General features: G+C 45.0%; 1 protein-coding gene across 1 annotated transcript in view; it reads left to right on the forward strand.

Moving 5' to 3' along the window:
• Window positions 1-200: 200 nt before the first annotated feature.
• The window catches only part of klhl5 (kelch-like family member 5), a 92,552-nt gene continuing 72,749 nt past the window's right edge, over window positions 201-20,003 (forward strand). The window contains 1 exon segment of the mRNA XM_062027234.1: window positions 201-793. Within this exon segment, the coding sequence (XP_061883218.1) occupies window positions 261-793 (533 nt within the window). The 5' untranslated portion in view covers window positions 201-260.

The raw sequence follows: 20,003 nt of genomic DNA on the forward strand, positions 1-20,003 counted from the left end.
CGCGACCCGGCCTCGGATAAGCGGAAGAAATGGATGGATTTGTATTTGTATATTTATTAATATATGCATATGTATTAATATGATATCATATTGATATATATAAGTTGTCTCACTTCCATAGACATTTCTCTCTCTCTCGCTCTCTCTCCCTTCCTCTCCCTCTCCCTGTGGTGTCGCTCCGTCCACGCGTGCTCCTTCAGTCACGGTGGCCGTCAGAGAGGCGCGCTCCTCCCGCCGTAGCGTCCGCCTCCCTCCCTGCTATGTCAAGTGGCGGCTCGAGTTCTTCCTCCCGGAAGGAGTTCGATGTCAAGCAGATATTGAGGATCCGATGGCGGTGGTTCGGTCACCCCGCCGCCCCTCCGCCTCACTCCCCGCCGCTAAGAGACTACTTCCCCGGCAGGAGAGCGGTCGGCAACACCTCGGAGGGACCTTCGTTTAGCGGCGGGGAAAGCTCGGACCCCGCCGGCGTCAGCAGTCACACCAGCGGGTTGGTGACGAGCGGCAGTGCCGGGTTTAACGGCAGAAAGTTTGTGGATCTACCGGAGAGTCGGGGCGGCTCCTGCCCTCGCTCGGCCAGCCAGCCGGAGTGCAGAAGCTCCACGGCGGCGTGGGTGTCTCCACCGCCACGTCGCCACACTCGCCCGGTGTCGAACATGGAGCCTTCCGGCGAGGCCCCCGCCCGCCAAGTGGCACCCGAGCCGCCTGCTCATGTTGGCGGACACGCTGAGGCAGTAGCAGCGAGCACGGAGGGGAACCACAACCACAACCCGGACACTGACTCCAGCTCCTGCAGGTAGGACCCGGTGCTCAGGGTCAGCGCAATTATTGAGCTGTTTTAAATTTAAAAGCACAATTGACCCTCAATTGTGCTTTTAAATTTAAAACATTTTAAAATTTTTGTCTAGTAAATTTGCAATGACTTTACCTTACTACAACTGAACTCAGGGGTGTCATTTTAGATCGGGGGCCACATGGAGGAAAATCTACTCCCTTTAGTGGACTGGTATTTAAAAATAAAGACAACTTCAGATCGTTTTTTTTTGTTTTTTTTTAAATAGAACAAGCACATTCTTAATATGTACAAATCATCAATCAATCAATGTTTATTTATATAGCCCTAAATCACAAGTGTCTCAAAGGGCTGTACAAGCCACAACGACATCCTCGGTACAGAGCCCACATACGGGCAAGGAAAACTCACCCCAGTGGGACGTCAATGTGAATGACTATGAGAAACCTTGGAGAGGACCGCATAGGGGGGGGTTCATATCATAATGTTGTTGGGTTTTTACACTTACATGTTGCGGTTAACAGTATTCTATATTTGTCGTTAGTTATATTTTCTAAATAAATTATGTGGTAATGTTCATCAGTCAACTCATTGGTGTTAATTTTCAATCTATCAAGATAAAACAATTATATCAAAATCAAATTACAGTATGCTATTTATGTACAAACCCCGTTTCCATATGAGTTGGGAAATTGTGTTAAATGTAAATGTAAACGGAATACAATGATTTGCAAATCCTTTTCAAGCCATATTCAGTTGAATGCACTACAAAGACAACATATTTGATGGTCAAACTCATAAACTTTATTTTTTTTTTGCAAATAATAATTAACTTAGAATTTCATGGCTGCAACACGTGCCAAAGTAGTTGGGAAAGGGCATGTTCACCACTGTGTTACATGGCCTTTCCTTTTAACAACACTCAGTAAACGTTTGGGAACTGGAGACACATTTTTGAAGCTTCTCAGGTGGAATTCTTTCCCATTCTTGCTTGATGTACAGCTTAAGTTGTTCAACAGTCCGGGGGTCTCCGTTGTGCTATTTTAGGCTTCATAATGCGCCACACATTTTCAATGGAGACAGGTCTGGACTACAGGCAGGCCAGTCTAGTACCCGCACTCTTTTACTATGAAGCCACGTTGATGTAACACGTGGCTTGGCATTGTCTTGCTGAAATAAGCAGGGGCGTCCATGGTAACGTTGCTTGGATGGCAACATATGTTGCTCCAAAACCTGTATGTACCTTTCAGCATTAATGGTGCCTTCACAGATGTGTAAGTTACCCATGTCTTGGGCACTAATACACCCCCATACCATCACACATGCTGGCTTTTACACTTTGCGCCTAGAACAATCCGGGTGGTTCTTTTCCTCTTTTGTCCGGAGGACACGACTTCCACAGTTTCCAAAAACAATTTGAAATGTGGACTCGTCAGACCACAGAACACTTTTCCACTTTGTATCAGTCCATCTTAGATGAGCTCAGGCCCAGCGAAGCCGACGGCGTTTCTGGGTGTTGTTGATAAACGGTTTTCGCCTTGCATAGGAGAGTTTTAACTTGCACTTACAGGTGTAGCGACCAACTGTAGTTACTGACAGTGGGTTTCTGAAGTGTTCCTCAGCCCATGTGGTGATATCCTTTACACACTGATGTCGCTTGTTGATGCAGTACAGCCTGAGGGATGGAAGGTCACGGGCTTAGCTGCTTACGTGCAGTGATTTCTCCAGATTCTCTGAACCCTTTGATGATATTACGGAGCGTAGATGGTGAAATCCCTAAATTCCTTGCAATAGCTGGTTGAGAAAGGTTTTTCTTAAACTGTTCAACAATTTGCTCACGCATTTGTTGACAAAGTGGTGACCCTCGCCCCATCCTTGTTTGTGAATGACTGAGCATTTCATGGAATCTACTTTTATACCCAATCATGGCACCCACCTGTTCCCAATTTGCCTGGTCACCTGTGGGATGTTCCAAATAAGTGTTTGATGAGCATTCCTCAACTTTATCAGTATTTATTGCCACCTTTCCCAACTTCTTTGTCACGTGTTGTCAAGTTAATGATTATTTGCAAAAAAAAAATTTTTTTTATCAGTTTGAACAACAAATATGTTGTCTTTGTAGCATATTCAACTGAATATGGGTTGAAAATGATTTGCAAATCATTGTACTCCGTTTATATGTACATCTAACACAATTTCCCAACTCATATGGAAACGGGGTTTGTAGTTTGATCATTTTCCTCGACTGATGTACTAACATCATGTGGTTTATTTTGTACATATGTAGCATCATCTACAAAGATACAAATAATTGCTATTGCAACATCCAGTGGACACATTTAGAACAGCAGTTTCTTTCATTCAAAAATTTCAGGTGCATTTTTATTCTTAGCAAACTCATCCCGCGGGCCGGATAAAACCTGTTCGCGGGCCTGATCCGGCCCCCGGGCCGTACGTTTGACATCCCTGCTTTAAACTGTAGCCGCCATTATGATGTGCAGTGATGTTTTTAAATGACTGTAAGTCTTGAACTACACAAAGTATTTCAATGGTCAAAATCTGCGCTTTTGGGTGTTATGGGAGTCATTATGGTAATCTAGGTCAGGAACAAAGCAGAGTGGGCGGGGTTTGTTTTTCGAGCAGTCAGACCGAAAAGCGTAAACACAATAAAGTTCTGCATAGAAGTGATGATACATCATGTTGTAGGTATTTATTACCCTTTGCAATCATATTTTGCTGTTTTTTACATTTTTGTTGTGTTTTGCTTGGTTGTAAAAGATGTCTATGGAGGAGCGGGTCTGAGAAGTAAAAGAGGAGCGATGTTCATATGTTGTTGATATTCAGTGTTTTATTGTTCATAGTTAATATTGTAAATCCCACTTTCTTTATTGTAATGTACATTTTGGGTGTCCCATTCTGTAAAATACCATTCTTTTTTTGGAGGAGGTCTGTCATAATGTTTTTAGAGTTCTATCAGACATTGTGACTTTTGGTATTAGTGTTCCTGGAAAAAAAAAAAAGGGACCCAAACACACATACTGTACAGCAGATTTTTACAGCTAAATGTGTACATATCATTTATACACACATGCACACTGGCCCCCCCAGACACATTTTTGTGTCTGAATGTGGCCCCCCCGAGTCAAAATATTTGCCCAGTTCTGACATAGCTCGTCCAAAGATGATTTAAAGTCACAATGAGGTCGCGTTGCGTTTATACTAAAGTCACATTTGAGAAGATCAGATTCCACTCGGATTCAGACTACCTCCTGGGCTTCATCTGATGCCAAAAGCTCACATTTGAAGCACCTTGAAAAAGTCTGATTTGTGTCACTTGTGGGCAAAGAAATCAGATTCGGTGTGCAACGTAAACGTAGTCCTTGTGACATTTGCTACACCAACGGTGGGGATGCTTGTAATTCACATTTAAAGCACAGGCGAGACAATGCTCTTATCCCAAAACAGTAAGTTGGGGAAGGGAACTACTGCTGGGCTGGGCGATATATCGAGTTTGTAAGAAAAATCAATATATTTTTAAACAAGATATGAATTAAGAAAGTATCGCAATATCCATCCATCCATTTTCTACCGATTGTCCCTTTCGGGGTGGCGGGGGGTGCTGGAGCCTATCTCAGCTGCATTAGGGCGGAAGGCGGGGTACACCCTGGACAAGTCTCCACCTCATCACAGGGCCAACACAGATAGACAGACAACATTCACATTTAAGGGACCATATAGTGTTGCCAATCAACCTATCCCCAGGTGCATATTTTTGGAGGTCGGAGGAACCCCCAACTGTGCCCAAGATCCAACCTCCGGGCTCATGATTTTAGGTTGTCCTGAAGAATTTGGAGGTAATCCTCCTTTTTCATTGTCCAATTCAAAGCACTAGTTCCATTGGCAGCAAAAAAAGGCCCAGATCATAATACTACCACCACCATGCTTGACTGTAGGAATGGTGTTCCTGGGATTAAAGGCCTCACCTTTTCTCCTCCAAACATACAGCTCAATTGTTGCTGTGTTCATACTTTTGACCCAGCAGATTTGGTCACATTTTCAGTAGACCCATAATAAATTCATAAAAGAACCAACAAGTATGTGCTCCAATCACTCTATCACAAAAAAATAAGAGTTGTAGAAATGATTGGAAACTCAAGACAGCCATGACATTATGTTCTTTACAAGTGTATGTAAACTTTTGATTGCGGCTGTATACGGAATATCGAGTTTAAGTAAAAACATATCGAGATATACTTTTTCGTCCATATCGCCTAGCTCTAGGACTTACTATTTAAGACAGCTTGAGACAACTGAAGAAAACCCATTTTTCTAATCATACTTAAAAGTAGGGATGTCCGATAATATCGGACTCCCGATATTATCGAACGATAAATGCTTTAAAATGTAATATCGGAAATTATCGGTACCGGTTTCAAAAAGTAAAATTTATGACTTTTTAAAATGCCGCTGTGTACACGGACGTAGGGAGAAGTACAGAGCGCCAATAAACCTTAAAGGCACTGCCTTTGCGTGCCGGCCCAGTCACATAATATCTACGGCTTTTGACACACTCACAAGTGAATGCAATGCATACTTGGTCAACAACCATGCAGGTCACACTGAGGGTGACCGAATAAACAACTTTAACACTGTTACAAATATGCGCCACACTGTGAACCCACACCAAACAAGAATGACAAACACATTTCGGGAGAACATCCGCACCGTAACACAACATAAACACAACAGAACAAATACCCAGAACCCCTTGCAGCACTAACTCTTCCGGGATATATATACACCCCCCCCCCCCGCTACCCTCTACCCCAATAACCCCACCCACCTCAACCTCCTAATGCATGTCCCAAATTCCAAGCTGCTGTTTTGAGGCATGTTAAAAAAAATAATGCACTTTGTGACTTCAATAATAAATATGGCAGTGCCATGTTGGCACTTTTTCCATAACTTGAGTTGATTTATTTTGGAAAACCTTGTTACATTGTTTAATGCATCCAGCGGGGCATCACAACAAAATTAGGCATAATAATGTGTTAATTCCACAACTGTATATGTCTGTATCGGCAATTAAGAGTTGGACAATATCGGAATATCGGATATCGGCAAAAAAGCCCTTATCGGACATCTCTACTTAAAAGGATTTGTATTTTAGTTCCTACACGTGAGAGGGTAAACTAAGTCTGGGCTGAGCAGACAAACGCCACAAAATATGCTCCAGAAAATCAGCTTTTTTAAAAGGCATGAAACCTGTAGGCAAAAAAAAAATGGTATTATTATTATTATCATCCTATTGTTCTATTCCCAGAGGGGAGGCTCACAGTGCCACACTTTGAAACCTCTTCCACATTCTACTCCTGCAGACACGAGTTGTGATGAGTCATTGTGTTGTGTTGCCGATTACTACCGCTGGAATCCCCGTCAGCAAGCAGGTGGCTGTTTAATCCTCCCAAAAAAGTGAAGTAGATTTCAGCCAGCTGGGGCTGTGCAGACGTGATGAGCTTTTTGCACACACAAGTGGGCCACACCCACAAGAATCCCCTCGCTGCCCCCTTCCAACGAGCCTCGCCATCCAGGCTTTGCGACGACACGCCCAATTTGAAATACATGAGATTGCTGTTATTGCTCTAATATCAGATCCAGGAGCATTGAGAGAGGTCCCTCAGTGCTTGCTTCCAATGCTCGCTTAATAGCGTGTTGCATTAACCTGGCCTGCAGTCTGAAAGTGCAATCAAATGGCAGCGGTCATGTGAGCAAGCAAGAGGTTTACTGTTTATGTCGTGCGCTCGCACACAAGCCTTGTTCCGCCCGACAAAAATGAAATGGACACACAAGAGGCTGTGTGGGCATTGTGCATGCATACAGCCATGCTTTGGTTGCCATACCAACACAAAGACGTGTTCTCTGTGCTGCATACATACTGAATGTTATATTTGGAGCTACACTCTGGACGTCTTTCATTGTGCCATATTATATACAGTCATGGTCAAAAGTGTACATACCCTTGTAAAGAACATAATGTCATGGCTGTCTTGAGTTTCCAATCATTTCTACAACTCTTCATTTTTTTGTGATAGAGTGATTAGAGCAGTGGTCCCCAACCGCCGGGCCGCGGCCCGGTACCACAAGAAATAAAAAAAAATAAAAAAAATAATTAAATCACATAAAAAACACAATATATAGATTATACACTACCGTTCAAAAGTTTGGGGTCACCCAAACAATTTAGTGGAATAGCCTTCATTTCTAAGAACAAGAACAGACTGTCGAGTTTCAGATGAAAGTTCTCGTTTTCTGGCCGTTTTGAGCGTTTAATTGACCCCACAAATGTGATGTTCCAGAAACTCAATCTGCTCAAAGGAAGGTCAGTTTTGTAGCTTCTGTAACGAGCTAAACTGTTTTCAGATGTGTGAACATGATTGCGCAAGGGTTTTCTAATCATCAATTAGCCTTCTGAGCCAATGAGCAAACACATTGTACCATTAGAACACTGGAGTGATAGTTGCTGGAAATGGGCCTCTATACACCTATGTAGATATTGCACCAAAAACCAGACATTTGCAGCTAGAATAGTCATTTACCACATTAGCAATGTATAGAGTGTATTTCTTTCAAGTTAAGACTAGTTGAAAGTTATCTTCATTGAAAAGTACAGTGCTTTTCCTTCAAAAATAAGGACATTTCAATGTGACCCCAAACTTTTGAACGGTAGTGTATATCAATATATATCGATACAGTCTGCAGGTATACAGTCCGTAAGCGCACATGATTGTATTTCTTTATGAAAAAAAAAAATGAAACCCCCCCCCCCCGGTCCGTGGGACAAATTTTCAAGCGTTGACCGGTCCGTGGCTACAAAAAGGTTGAGGACCACTGGATTAGAGCACATACTTGTTGGTCACAAAAAAACATTCATGAAGTTTGGTTCTTTTATGAATTTATTATGGGTGTGACATCACATGGACAAAGATAAGACCTTCTGGAGGAAAGTTTGCGGTCAGATGAAACGAAAATTGAGCTGTTTGGCGACAATACCCAGCAATATGTTTGGAGGAGAAAAGGTGAGGCCTTTAATCCCAGGAACACCATCCCTACCGTCAAGCATGATGGCGGTATTATTATGCTCTGCCAATGGAACTGGTGCTTTACAGAGAGTAAATGGGACAATGAAAAAGGAGGATTACCTCCAAATTCTTCAGGACAAGCTAAAATCATCAGCCCGGAGGTTGGGTCTTGGGCGCAGTTGGGTGTTCCAACAGGACAATGACCCCAAACACACGTCAAAAGTGGTAAAGGAATGGCTGAATCAGGCTAGAATGAAGGTTTTTAGAATGGCCTTCCCAAAGTCCTGACTTAAACGTGTGGACAATGCTGAAGAAACAAGTCCATATCAGAAAACCAACACATTTAGCTGAACTGCACCAATTTTGTCAAGAGGAGTGGTCAAAAATTCAAGCAGAAACTTGTGGATGGCTACCAAAAGCGCCTTATTGCAGTGAAACCTGCCAAGGGACATGTAAGCAAATATTAACATTGCTGTATGTATACTTTTGACCCTCACATTTGCTCACATTTTCAGTAGACCCATAATAAATTCATAAAAAGAACCAAACTTCATGAAAACCAACAAATTTAGCTGAACTGCACCAATTGTGTCAAGAGGAGTGGTCAAAAATTCCACCAGAAGCTTGCCAGAGGTCATGATCCGTGGCCGGATCACGTTTTGTTTAGTTATGTGCTGTTAGTTTTGGACTCCCTTAGTTCCAGTTTTGTGCACCTCTGGGTTTGTTTTTGTTTCCGTGGGGATTAATTGGGTTCACCTGCCTGAGTGATTGGAGCACATATTTGTTGGTCACAAAAAACATTCATGAAGTTTGCTTCTTTTATGAATTTATTATGGGTCTACTGAAAATGTGAGCAAATGTGCTGGGTCAAAAGTATACATACAGCAATGTTAATATTTGCTTACATGTCCCTTGGCAAGTTTCACTGCAATAAGGCGCTTTTGGTAGCCATCCACAAGCTTCTGCTGGAATTTCTGACCACTCCATGTGTTGATTTTTTTGACATGGACTTGTTTCTTCAGCATTGTCCACACGTTTAAGTCAGGACTTTGGGAAGGCCGTTCTAAAAGCTTAATTCTAGCCTGATTTAGCCATTCCTTTACCACTTTTGACGTGTGTTTGGGGTCATTGTCCTGTTGGAACACCCAACTGCGCCCAAGACCCAACCTCCGGGCTGATGATTTTAAGTTGTCCTGAAGAATTTGGAGGTAATCCTCCTATTTCATTGTCCCATTTACTCTCTGTAAAGCACCAGTTCCATTGGCAGCAAAACAGGCCTAATACTACCACCACCATGCTTGACGGTATGTTTGGTGTTCCTGGGATTAAAGGCCTCACCTTTTTTCCTCCAAACATATTGCTGGGTATTGTGGCCAAACAGCTACGTTTTTGTTTCATCTCACATCACATGGACAAAGATAAGACCTTCTGGAGGAACACAAATTGAGCTGTTTGGCTGTATATACTGAATGTGTAGCTACAATATGGATATTTTTCAATGTGCCATATTACTGTATTTTTCGGACCATAGGGCGCACCGAATTAAAAGGCGCACTGCCGATGAGCGGGTCTATTTTCATACAAAAGGTGCACCGGATTAAAAGGCGCATTAAAGGGGCCATATAATGATTTTTTTCTTAATGTGAAAGACTTCCTTGTGGTCTACATAACATGTAATGGTGGTTCATTGGTCAAAATGTTGCATAGATGATCAGGGGCGCCAAAAAGGGGGGGGGGGGGTAAAGAAGACGGATTCTAGGGGCCCATGATGGAGGGGGGCCCAGAGAGGCCCCTAATGATGATGAAATTATAATACAGGGGGCCCTGTAAAGATTATTTTCATGGGGCCCAAAATCCCTAGCGGCGCCCCGTAGATGATGTTTTACAGATCATCTTCAAGTAGCTTTCTGACAGTCGCTTCAGGATGCACCGTTTTGTGGGCGGGTCTTATTTACGTGGCTCACCTTCGACAGCGTCTTCCCCCTGCCATCTTTGTTGTAGCGGTGTAGCGTGCAAGGACGGGAGTGGAAGAAGTGTCAAAAGATGGAGATAACTGTTTTAATGACATTCACACTTTACTTCAATCAATAATGGAGCACCATCTCCTCATCCATGGCTCAATAAAGTTGTCCAAGTACCAATGATTGTCACACACACACACACTAGGTGGGGTGAAATTTGTCCTCTGCATTTGACCGCCCTGAGATGGGTAGGTTGTGAGTTCAAACCCCGGCCGAGTCATACCAAAGACTATAAAAATGGGAGCCATTACCTCCCTGCTTGGCACTCAGCATCAAGGGTTGGAATTGGGGGTTAAATCACCACTGCTCCCCTCACCTACCAGGGGGTGAACAAGGGGATGGGTCAATGCAACATCAACGCCGGAAATGTGTCCTGTGAAAACCGTCTGACCGGAACTCTCTAATAACCAAAGTTCCGCGGGCGAATTATGTAAACTCACTACATTTTTTAGCGCTTTGGTAGATAGTTTACTGACAGATATAAGTAATAACTTTATGCTACTTTATATTAGAAATGGCAACAGAAGAAGCTTATCGACTACGGCGTCGCCACGGACTAAAATGGCGGACTCACGCACATTTTCAGTACTTATGCAGATCCCAAATACAGATCAGCAGGTACCAGAAGGTTAGAAAATTCCTTTTGCATAATATTGCGAAACAGAACGCCAGATGTCTGCTAATAGGTGCCATTTTGCGGTCCTTATACACACACCATAATAATACTCGTAGACAATCCATCAAGCGGTGCGGCTTCATAGCTTACCGAAGTCATAGTAAAACATTTTGACAGATTTTTGAGTGCCGTGTGTAATGTTCTATATTTTCAATGGAACATTTAAAGTTTTGGTGTCGTTTACTGGCGTATCTCTTATGTGTGACCGCCATCTACTGGTCACACTTGTTACACCATGTACCAAATAAAATAGCTTCAAGGTCGGTAAGCACAACCAGAACTATGCCGTACATTAGGCGCACTGTCGATTTTTGAGAAAATGAAAGGATTTTAAGTACGCCTTATAGTCCGAAAAATACGGTCATCATCATCATCGGCGGTCACTCGAAGCGAGTATGACGGTCCTCCTGGTAGGGGGGTATCCCTTTATGGAGGATGCCTGTGCGTGACTTTGTTTAACGTGGGGAGACTGGTGCACAGACAGTCACCACACGATCCTTGACAGATCCGGGTCAGGGTCCAGTGGCATGGAGTCCAAGACGACGGGGGACCCTTTTCTGCTGCAGCCTTCATCCGCCTTCCCAGCCGTTGTGACGCTCCATAGGGTTAGCAATCATCCTCCGCCTGTTCCACCGTTTTGGTCTTGGGTTGTTATTCCCCCATAACTGGGCCCACATGGATGTGGGGGTGCCTTCTTCCGCCATCGCAGCCGTTGTGGTGGTTCTTACATCTACCGTCTTCCGCCTGCTCCGCCGTTGAGGTCTTCACCGTATCCCTGGCTAAGGGGGCAGTCAGGTACTAGGCCTTTGCCAAGGGCCACCTGGGGTAACATTAGTAAAGAGGTTAGCCTCCTAGTGCCCCAAGACCCCATAGAGGAGCCTCCACTGCACTTTAATGTCATGCCCAGGACGAAAAATACGGTATACATATTATGATACACAGGTAGCAGAATCCCACATGAAACATGGCAAGATTGTAGAATCCTAAAGTGGCGGAAGATTCAGCTCCACCTTCTCAATCTCTCCTTTTAATCACACTCTCTTGAGGAAGTTCCCCCCCTTCGCCCGCTCATGTGTTGATTGTGGATGCTTGAACGCAGTAAAGCGTGTAATGGTTCCCTTTCTTGATTGCACGAATGCAGTCATGGGGTGTGGACGTTTAAAGCAATTCTCTTCCCTCTGACTATTTTAGGTCTTTTTAAATAGTCATATGATGATGTGCATCTGATTGTACACAATTGTTGTTCCCTTATCTACGGAACCATTGGGCATACACACCATCATGTGGACTTAATGTCATATGATGTTGTGCATCTGATTCTACATAATCCTTGTTCCCTTATCTACGGGCATGTGGACTTCATGCCTTTAACACTTTACTTCTGGCCATTATATTGTTGGCTAAAGTACAAAATAGGACTATAATACATTTTGATATTATTGCCGATAATCGATATTATTGTCAGCATTGTTACTAATGTAGTCATCATATATATTGTATAATAGTAATGGGTGGCGCACACAGTTGAACCAATATGGTACCAATTCACCGTACCGAGAATCAATACCGGTACCCAACGGTACCAATTTTTGGTACATTTGTGTGTGTAGATATATTGTTTTTGATGATAAAATCAATTTTTGTATTGCAACATTTTAAAATGATCTACAAAACCCAAAACCAGTGAAGTTGGCACATTGTGTAAATGGTAAATAAAAACAGAATACAATGACTTGCAAAGCCTTTTCAATTTATATTCAATTGAATAGACTGCAAAGATAAGATATTTAATGTTCACACTAAATTTTTTTTGCAAATATTCATTAACTTGGAATTTAAAGGCCTACTGAAACCCACTACTACCGACCACGCAGTCTGATAGTTTATATATCAATGATGAAATCTTAACATTATAACACATGCCAATACGGCCGGGTTAACTTATAAAGTGACATTTTAAATTTGCCGCTAAACTTCCGGTTCGAAACGCCTCTGAGGATGACGTATGCGCGTGACGTAGCCCGGCGAACACGGGTATGCCTTCCACATTGAAGCCAATACGAAAAAGCTCTGTTTTCATTTCATAATTCCACAGTATTCTGGACATCTGTGTTCGTGAATCTGTTTCAATCATGTTCATTGCATTATGGAGAAGGAAGCCGAGCAAGCAAAGAAGAAAGTTGTCGGTGCGAAATGGACGTATTTTTCGAACGTAGTCAGCCACAACAGTACACAGCCGGCGCTTCTTTGTTTACATTCCCGAAAGATGCAGTCAAGATGGAAGAACTCGGATAACAGAGACTCTAACCAGGAGGACTTTTGACTTGGATACACAGACGCCTGTAGAGAACTGGGACAACACAGACTCTTACCAGGGTTACTTTGATTTGGATGACAAAGACGCAGACGTGCTACTGTGAGTATGCAGCTTTGGCTTTTTTTTGCGTATGTACGTAACTTTTTAAAAATATATAAGCTTTATGAACCTTGGGTTAGGTGAACGGTCTTTTGGGCTGAGTGATTGTGTGTGTTGATCATGTGTTTGAATTGTATTGGCGTGTTCTATGGAGCTAGGAGCTAGCAGAGGAGCTAGGAGCTAGCATAACACGTACCGTACCGTACGTGCGCGTCACGTACGTAACTTTTTAAAAATATATAAGCTTTATGAACCTTGGGTTAGGTAAACGGTCTTTTGGGCTGAGTGATTGTGTGTGTTGATCAGGTGTTTGAATTGTATTGGCGTGTTCTATGGAGCTAGGAGCTAGCAGAGGAGCTAGGAGCTAGCATAACAAACACGCAGGTGTTTTTATGCAGGATTAATTTGTGGCATATTAAATATAAGCCTGGTTGTGTTGTGGCTAATAGAGTATATATATGTCTTGTGTTTATTTACTGTTGTAGTCATTCCCAGCTGAATATCAGGTCACCCCCGGCTCTCACAGCATCTTCCCTATCTGAATAGCTTCAACTCCCCACTAGTCCTTCACTTGCACTTTACTCATCCACAAATCTTTCATCCTCGCTCAAATTAATGGGGAAATTGTCGCTTTCTCGGTCCGAATCTCTCTCACTTCATGCGGCCATCATTGTAAACAATAGGGAACTTTGCGTATATGTTCAACTGACTACGTCACGCTACTTCCGGTAGGTGCAAGCCTTTTTTTTATCAGATACCAAAAGTTGCAATCTTTATCGTCGTTGTTCTATACTAAATCCTTTCAGCAAAAATATGGCAATATCGCGAAATGATCAAGTATGACACATAGAATAGATCTGCTATCCCCGTTTAAATAAAAAAAATTCATTTCAGTAGGCCTTTAATGGCAGCAACACATTGCAAAAAATTTAGCACAGGGGCATGTTTACTGTTTTTTGACAAATGAAGATTCACAACCTTATCTTTTTGAAGCTGAATATACTGTTACATGGCCTTTGCTTTTAACAACACTCCGTAAACGTTTGGGAACTGAGGAGACCAATTTTTGAAGCTTTTCAGGTGGAATTATTTTCCATTCTTGCTTGATGTACAGCTTAAGTTGTTCAACAGTCGCCACGCATGCCAGTCTAGTACAACTCCATACACCTAGACAAGACATACACAGACTAATTAGACAACTCAATACACCTGGACAAGACATACACAGACTAATTAGACAACTCAATACACCTGGACAAAACATACACAGACTAATTAGACAACTCCATACACCTGGACAAGACATACACAGACTAATTAGACAACTCATACCACCTGGACAAGACATACACAGACTAATTAGACAACTCATACCACCTGGACAAGACATACAGACTAATTAGACAACTCCATACACCTGGACAAAAAATACATGGACTAATTAGACAACTTAATACACCTGGACAAGACATACACAGACTAATCAGACAACTCAATACACCTGGACAAGACATACACAGACTAATTAGACAACTCAATACACCTGGACAAAACATACACAGACTAATTAGACAACTCAATACACCTGGACAAAACATACACAGACTAATTAGACAACTCAATACACCTGGACAAAACATACACAGACTAATTAGACAACTCAATACACCTGGACAAAACATACACAGACTAATCAGACAACTCAATACACCTGGACAAGACATACACAGACTAATTAGTCAACTCAATACACCTGGACAAGACATACACAGACTAATTAGTCAACTCAATACACCTGGACAAGACATACACTGACTAATTAGTCAACTCAATACACCTGGACAAAACTTACACAGACTAATCAGACAACTCAATACACCTGGACAAGACATACAGACTAATTAGACAACTCAATACACCTGGACAAGACATACAGACTAATTAGTCAACTCAATACACCTGGACATGACATACACAGACTAATTAGACAACTCAATACACCTGGACAAGACATACACATACTAATCAGACAACTCAATACACCTGGACAAGATATACACAGACTAATTAGTCAACTCAATACACCTGGACAAGATATACACAGACTAATTAGTCAACTCAATACACCTGGACAAGACACAAGAAGAAGGAGAGCGCTGATGGGAGGAAACGAGGGTCAGGGCAAGACACATATGCAACTCAGGGTACAACCAGGTTGGGGAACAAAACCTAGGACAACAAGAAACAGATCATGACAGAAATATTCCTACACCAGACATTTTGCTTTACTATCGTCTTGTTTCCTTCCAATTTAGAATCAGAATCAGAAATACTTTATTAATCCCTGAGGGGAAATTAAGCACAATCCCATTAAAGATCAGACAAACATTACAGGGAGACAGAACAGGATCGCTGACGGGTCTGGCAACTTCCGGCGCTCCTTACATAAAAGGTGGGAAACAGGTCAACGCTGGGGAGGGGTGGTTGTTACATTGCTGTTAATTGTTGTTACATTGCGGTGTTTCTCATGAGCAGGTGGCGACTAGCGAGGTTCTGTGTTCGTGTATCCTGTGTGTGTAATCTAACATACAAATATTGGGGATGACTGACAAGAGTGTGCACTCGGTTCTTTTAACTGTGCTATGGAATAAACCCCTTGAGGTGCTGAGAGCGATGCACAGAGAGAGAACAAACACACGGACATGGCAAATTATCGATGACGGTAAAGTTATCCAGGTCATTTTTCATTTATCGTTTGATTAATTGATTTATTGACTCTTCGGAACAGTAAGTAAGTAAATCACAAAGGTCTGTACAAAACATAGGTGAAGTAAAACAACAATTCAATTCAAACAACAGGGGCAACATCATAAAAAGGATACAAAGTCGATTAAAATTGATAGTTAAAAGGTGCATTAACTACAAGCTTTACTAAAAAGAGAAGTTTTCAAATGTTTCTTGAAAGATTCAACACAGTCAAGATCACGGAGGGACTGGTGCAAGTTGTTCCAGAGGCTGGGAGCTATAGCCTGGAATGCCAGGTCTCCACCGGTTTTAAAACAAGTTTTTGGGATCTTTAGAAGACCCTGGCCTGAAGACCCTGAAGAGTAGGGGTATAGCAAGATAGTGATGTACTGAGGGGCCCCACCATGCAATGCACAGAATGTCAGGACTAAAATCTTAAACTCAATGCAGGATTTAACTGGAAGCCAATGAAGACTGGATACAATGGGGGTGATATGGGCTGTTCTGGGTGCACCGGTCAAAAGTCTGGCAGCCGCATTTTGTAAAGTCTAAGGTTACTTTAGCGTTGATTTGTTGAAGAGAGTGAAAAGAGAAGTGCAATAGTCAACGCGAGATGAAATTAATGTGTGAGTGCCATCCATCCATCCATCCATCCATCTTCTTCCGCTTATCCGAGGCCGGGTCGCGGGGGCAGCAGCCTAAGCAGGGAAGCCCAGACTTCCCTCTCCCCAGCCACTTCGTCTAGCTCTTCCCGGGGGATCCCGAGGCGTTCCCAGGCCAGCCGGGAGACATAGTCTTCCCAACGTGTCCTGGGTCTTCCCCGTGGCCTCCTACCGGTCGGACGTGCCCTAAACACCTCCCTAGGGAGGCGTTCGGGTGGCATCCTGACCAGATGCCCGAACCACCTCATCTGGCTCCTCTCGATGTGGAGGAGCAGTGGCTTTACTTTGAGCTCCTCCCGGATGACAGAGCTTCTCACCCTATCTCTAAGGGAGAGACCCGCCACCCGGCGGAGGAAACTCATTTCGGCCGCTTGTACCCGTGATCTTGTCCTTTTGGTCATAACCCAAAGCTCATGACCATAGGTGAGGAGGGGAACGTAGATCGACCGGTAAATTGAGAGCTTTGCCTTGCGGCTCAGCTCCTTCTTCACCACAACGGACCGATACAGCGCCCGCATTACTGAAGACGCCGCACCGATCCGCCTGTCGATCTCACGAACCACTCTTCCCTCACTCGTGAACAAGACTCCGAGGTACTTGAACTCCTCCACTTGGGGCAAGATCTCTTCCCCAACCCGGAGATGGCACTCCACCCTTTTTCGGGCGAGAACCATGGACTCGGACTTGGAGGTGCTGATTCTCATCCCAGTCGCTTCACACTCAGCTGCGAACCGATCCAGTGAGAGCTGAAGATCCTGGCCAGATGAAGCCATCAGGACCACATCATCTGCAAAAAGCAGAGACCTAATCCCGCAGCCACCAAACCGGATCCCCTCAACGCCTTGACTGCGCCTAGAAATTCTGTCCATAAAAGTTATGAACAGAATCAGAGACAAAGGGCAGCCTTGGCGGAGTCCAACCCTCAATGGAAACGTGTCCGACTTACTGCCGGCAATGCGGACCAAGCTCTGACACTGATCATACAGGGAGCGGACCGCCACAATCAGACAGTCCGATACCCCATACTCTCTGAGCACTCCCCACAGGACTTCCCGAGGGACACGGTCGAATGCCTTCTCCAAGTCCACAAAGCACATGTAGACTGGTTGGGCAAACTCCCATGCACCCTCAAGGACCCTGCCGAGAGTATAGAGCTGGTCCACAGTTCCACGACCAGGTCGAAAACCACACTGTTCCTCCTGAATCCGAGGTTCGACTATCCGGCGTAGCCTCCTCTCCAGTACACCTGAATAGACCTTACCGGGAAGGCTGAGGAGTGTGATCCCCCGATAGTTAGAACACACCCTCCGGTTCCCCTTTTTAAAGAGAGGAACCACCACCCCGGTCTGCCAATCCAGAGGTACCGCCCCCGATGTCCACGCGATGCTGCAGAGTCTTGTCAACCAAGACAGCCCCACAGCATCCAGAGCCTTAAGGAACTCCGGGCGGATCTCATCCACCCCCGGGGCCCTGCCACCGAGGAGCTTTTTAACTACCTCAGCAACCTCAGGCCCAGAAATAGGAGAGCCCACCACAGATTCCCCAGGCACTGCTTCCTCATAGGAAGACGTGTTGGTGGGATTGAGGAGGTCTTCGAAGTATTCCCTCCACCGATCCACAACATCCGCAGTCGAGGTCAGCAGAACACCATCCTCACTATACACGGTGTTGATAGTGCACTGCTTCCCCTTCCTGAGGCGGCGGATGGTGGTCCAGAATCGCTTCGAAGCCGTCCGGAAGTCGTTTTCCATGGCTTCCCCGAACTCCTAACATGTCCGAGTTTTTGCCTCCGCGACCGCTGAAGCCGCACACCGCTTGGCCTGTCGGTACCTGTCCGCTGCCTCAGGAGTCCTATGAGCCAAAAGAACCCGATAGGACTCCTTCTTCAGCTTGACGGCATCCCTCACCGCCGGTGTCCACCAACGGGTTCTAGGATTACCGCCACGACAGGCACCAACTACTTTGCGGCCACAGCTCCAATCAGCCGCCTCGACAATAGAGGTGCGGAACATGGTCCACTCGGACTCAATGTCCAGCACCTCCCTCGCGACATGTTCAAAGTTCTTCCGGAGGTGGGAATTGAAACTCTCTCTGACAGGAGACTCTGCCAGACGTTCCCAGCAAACCCTCACAATGCGTTTGGGCCTGCCAGGTCTGTCCGGCATCCTCCCCCACCATCGCAGCCAACTCACCACCAGGTGGTGATCGGTAGAAAGCTCCGCCCCTCTCTTCACCCGAGTGTCCAAAACATGAGGCCGCAAATCCGATGACACAACTACAAAGTCGATCATGGAACTGCGGCCCAGGGTGTCCTGGTGCCAAGTGCACATATGGACACCCTTATGCTTGAACATGGTGTTCGTTATGGACAATCCGTGACGGGCACAAAAGTCCAATAACAACACACCACTCGGGTTCAGATCCGGGCGGCCATTCTTACCAATCACGCCTCTCCAGGTTTCACTGTCGTTGCCAATATGAGCGTTGAAGTCCCCCAGTAGAACGAGGGAATCACCCGGGGGAGCACCCTCAAGTACTCCCTCGAGTGAATCCAAAAAGGGTGGGTACTCTGAGCTGCTGCCTGGCGCGTAAGCGCAAACAACAGTCAGGACCCGTCCCCCCACCCGAAGGCGGAGGGAAGCTACCCTCTCGTCCACCGGGTTGAACTCCAACATGCAGGTTCTGAGCCGGGGGGCAACAAGAATTGCCACCCCAGCCCGTCGCCTCTCACTGCCGGCAACGCCAGAGTGGAAGAGAGTCCATCCCCTCTCGAGAGAACTGGTTCCAGAGCCCTTGCTGTGCGTCGAAGTGAGTCCGACTATGTCTAGCCGGAACTTCTCCACCTCGCGCACTAGCTCAGGCTCCTTCCCCCCCAGCGAGGTGACGTTCCACGTCCCAAGAGCTAGCTTCTGTAGCCGAGGATCGGACCGCCAAGTGCCCTGCCTTCGGCTGCCGCCCAGCTCACATTGCACCCGACCTCTACGGCCCCTGCTATGGGTGGTGAGCCCATTGGAGGGGGGACCCACGTTGCCTCTTCGGGCTGTGCCCGGCCGGGCCCCATGGGGACAGGCCCGGCCACCAGGCGCTCGCCGTCGTGCCCCAACTGGCTCCAGAGGGGGGCCCCGGTGACCCGCGTCCGGGCGAGGGAAATCTGAGTCTCGGTTCTTGTATTTCCATAGAAGTCTTCGAGCTGCTCTTTGTCTGATCCCTCACCTAGGACCTGTTTGTCTTGGGAGACCCTACCAGGGGGCATGGAAGCCCCCGGACAACATAGCTCCTAGGATCATTGAGACACGCAAACTCCTCTACCACGGTAAGGTGGCAGCTCAGAGAGGAGCTGCCACTCATGTGTGAGTGATCTTTTCGAAATCCAATTTTGACAACAAATTTCTCACTTTAGAAATATTTCTGAGATGATAAAACCAGTTTTTGATCAGTTGACGGCAGTGACCCTCCAAAGACTTAGACTGATCAAACACAAGCCCGAGGTTTCTCAGGCTGCTTTCAACAGATGCACCCAGAGCACCAAGGGAGTTCTTGATCAGGGGGATCTTTTTATCGGGAACAATTATCAAAGTTTCCGTTTTGTTAGAATTTATCCGGAGGACATTTGA

Source organism: Entelurus aequoreus, linkage group LG18 (genome assembly GCF_033978785.1).
Source record: "Entelurus aequoreus isolate RoL-2023_Sb linkage group LG18, RoL_Eaeq_v1.1, whole genome shotgun sequence".
In the NCBI taxonomy this organism is placed as follows: Eukaryota; Metazoa; Chordata; class Actinopteri; order Syngnathiformes; family Syngnathidae; genus Entelurus; species Entelurus aequoreus.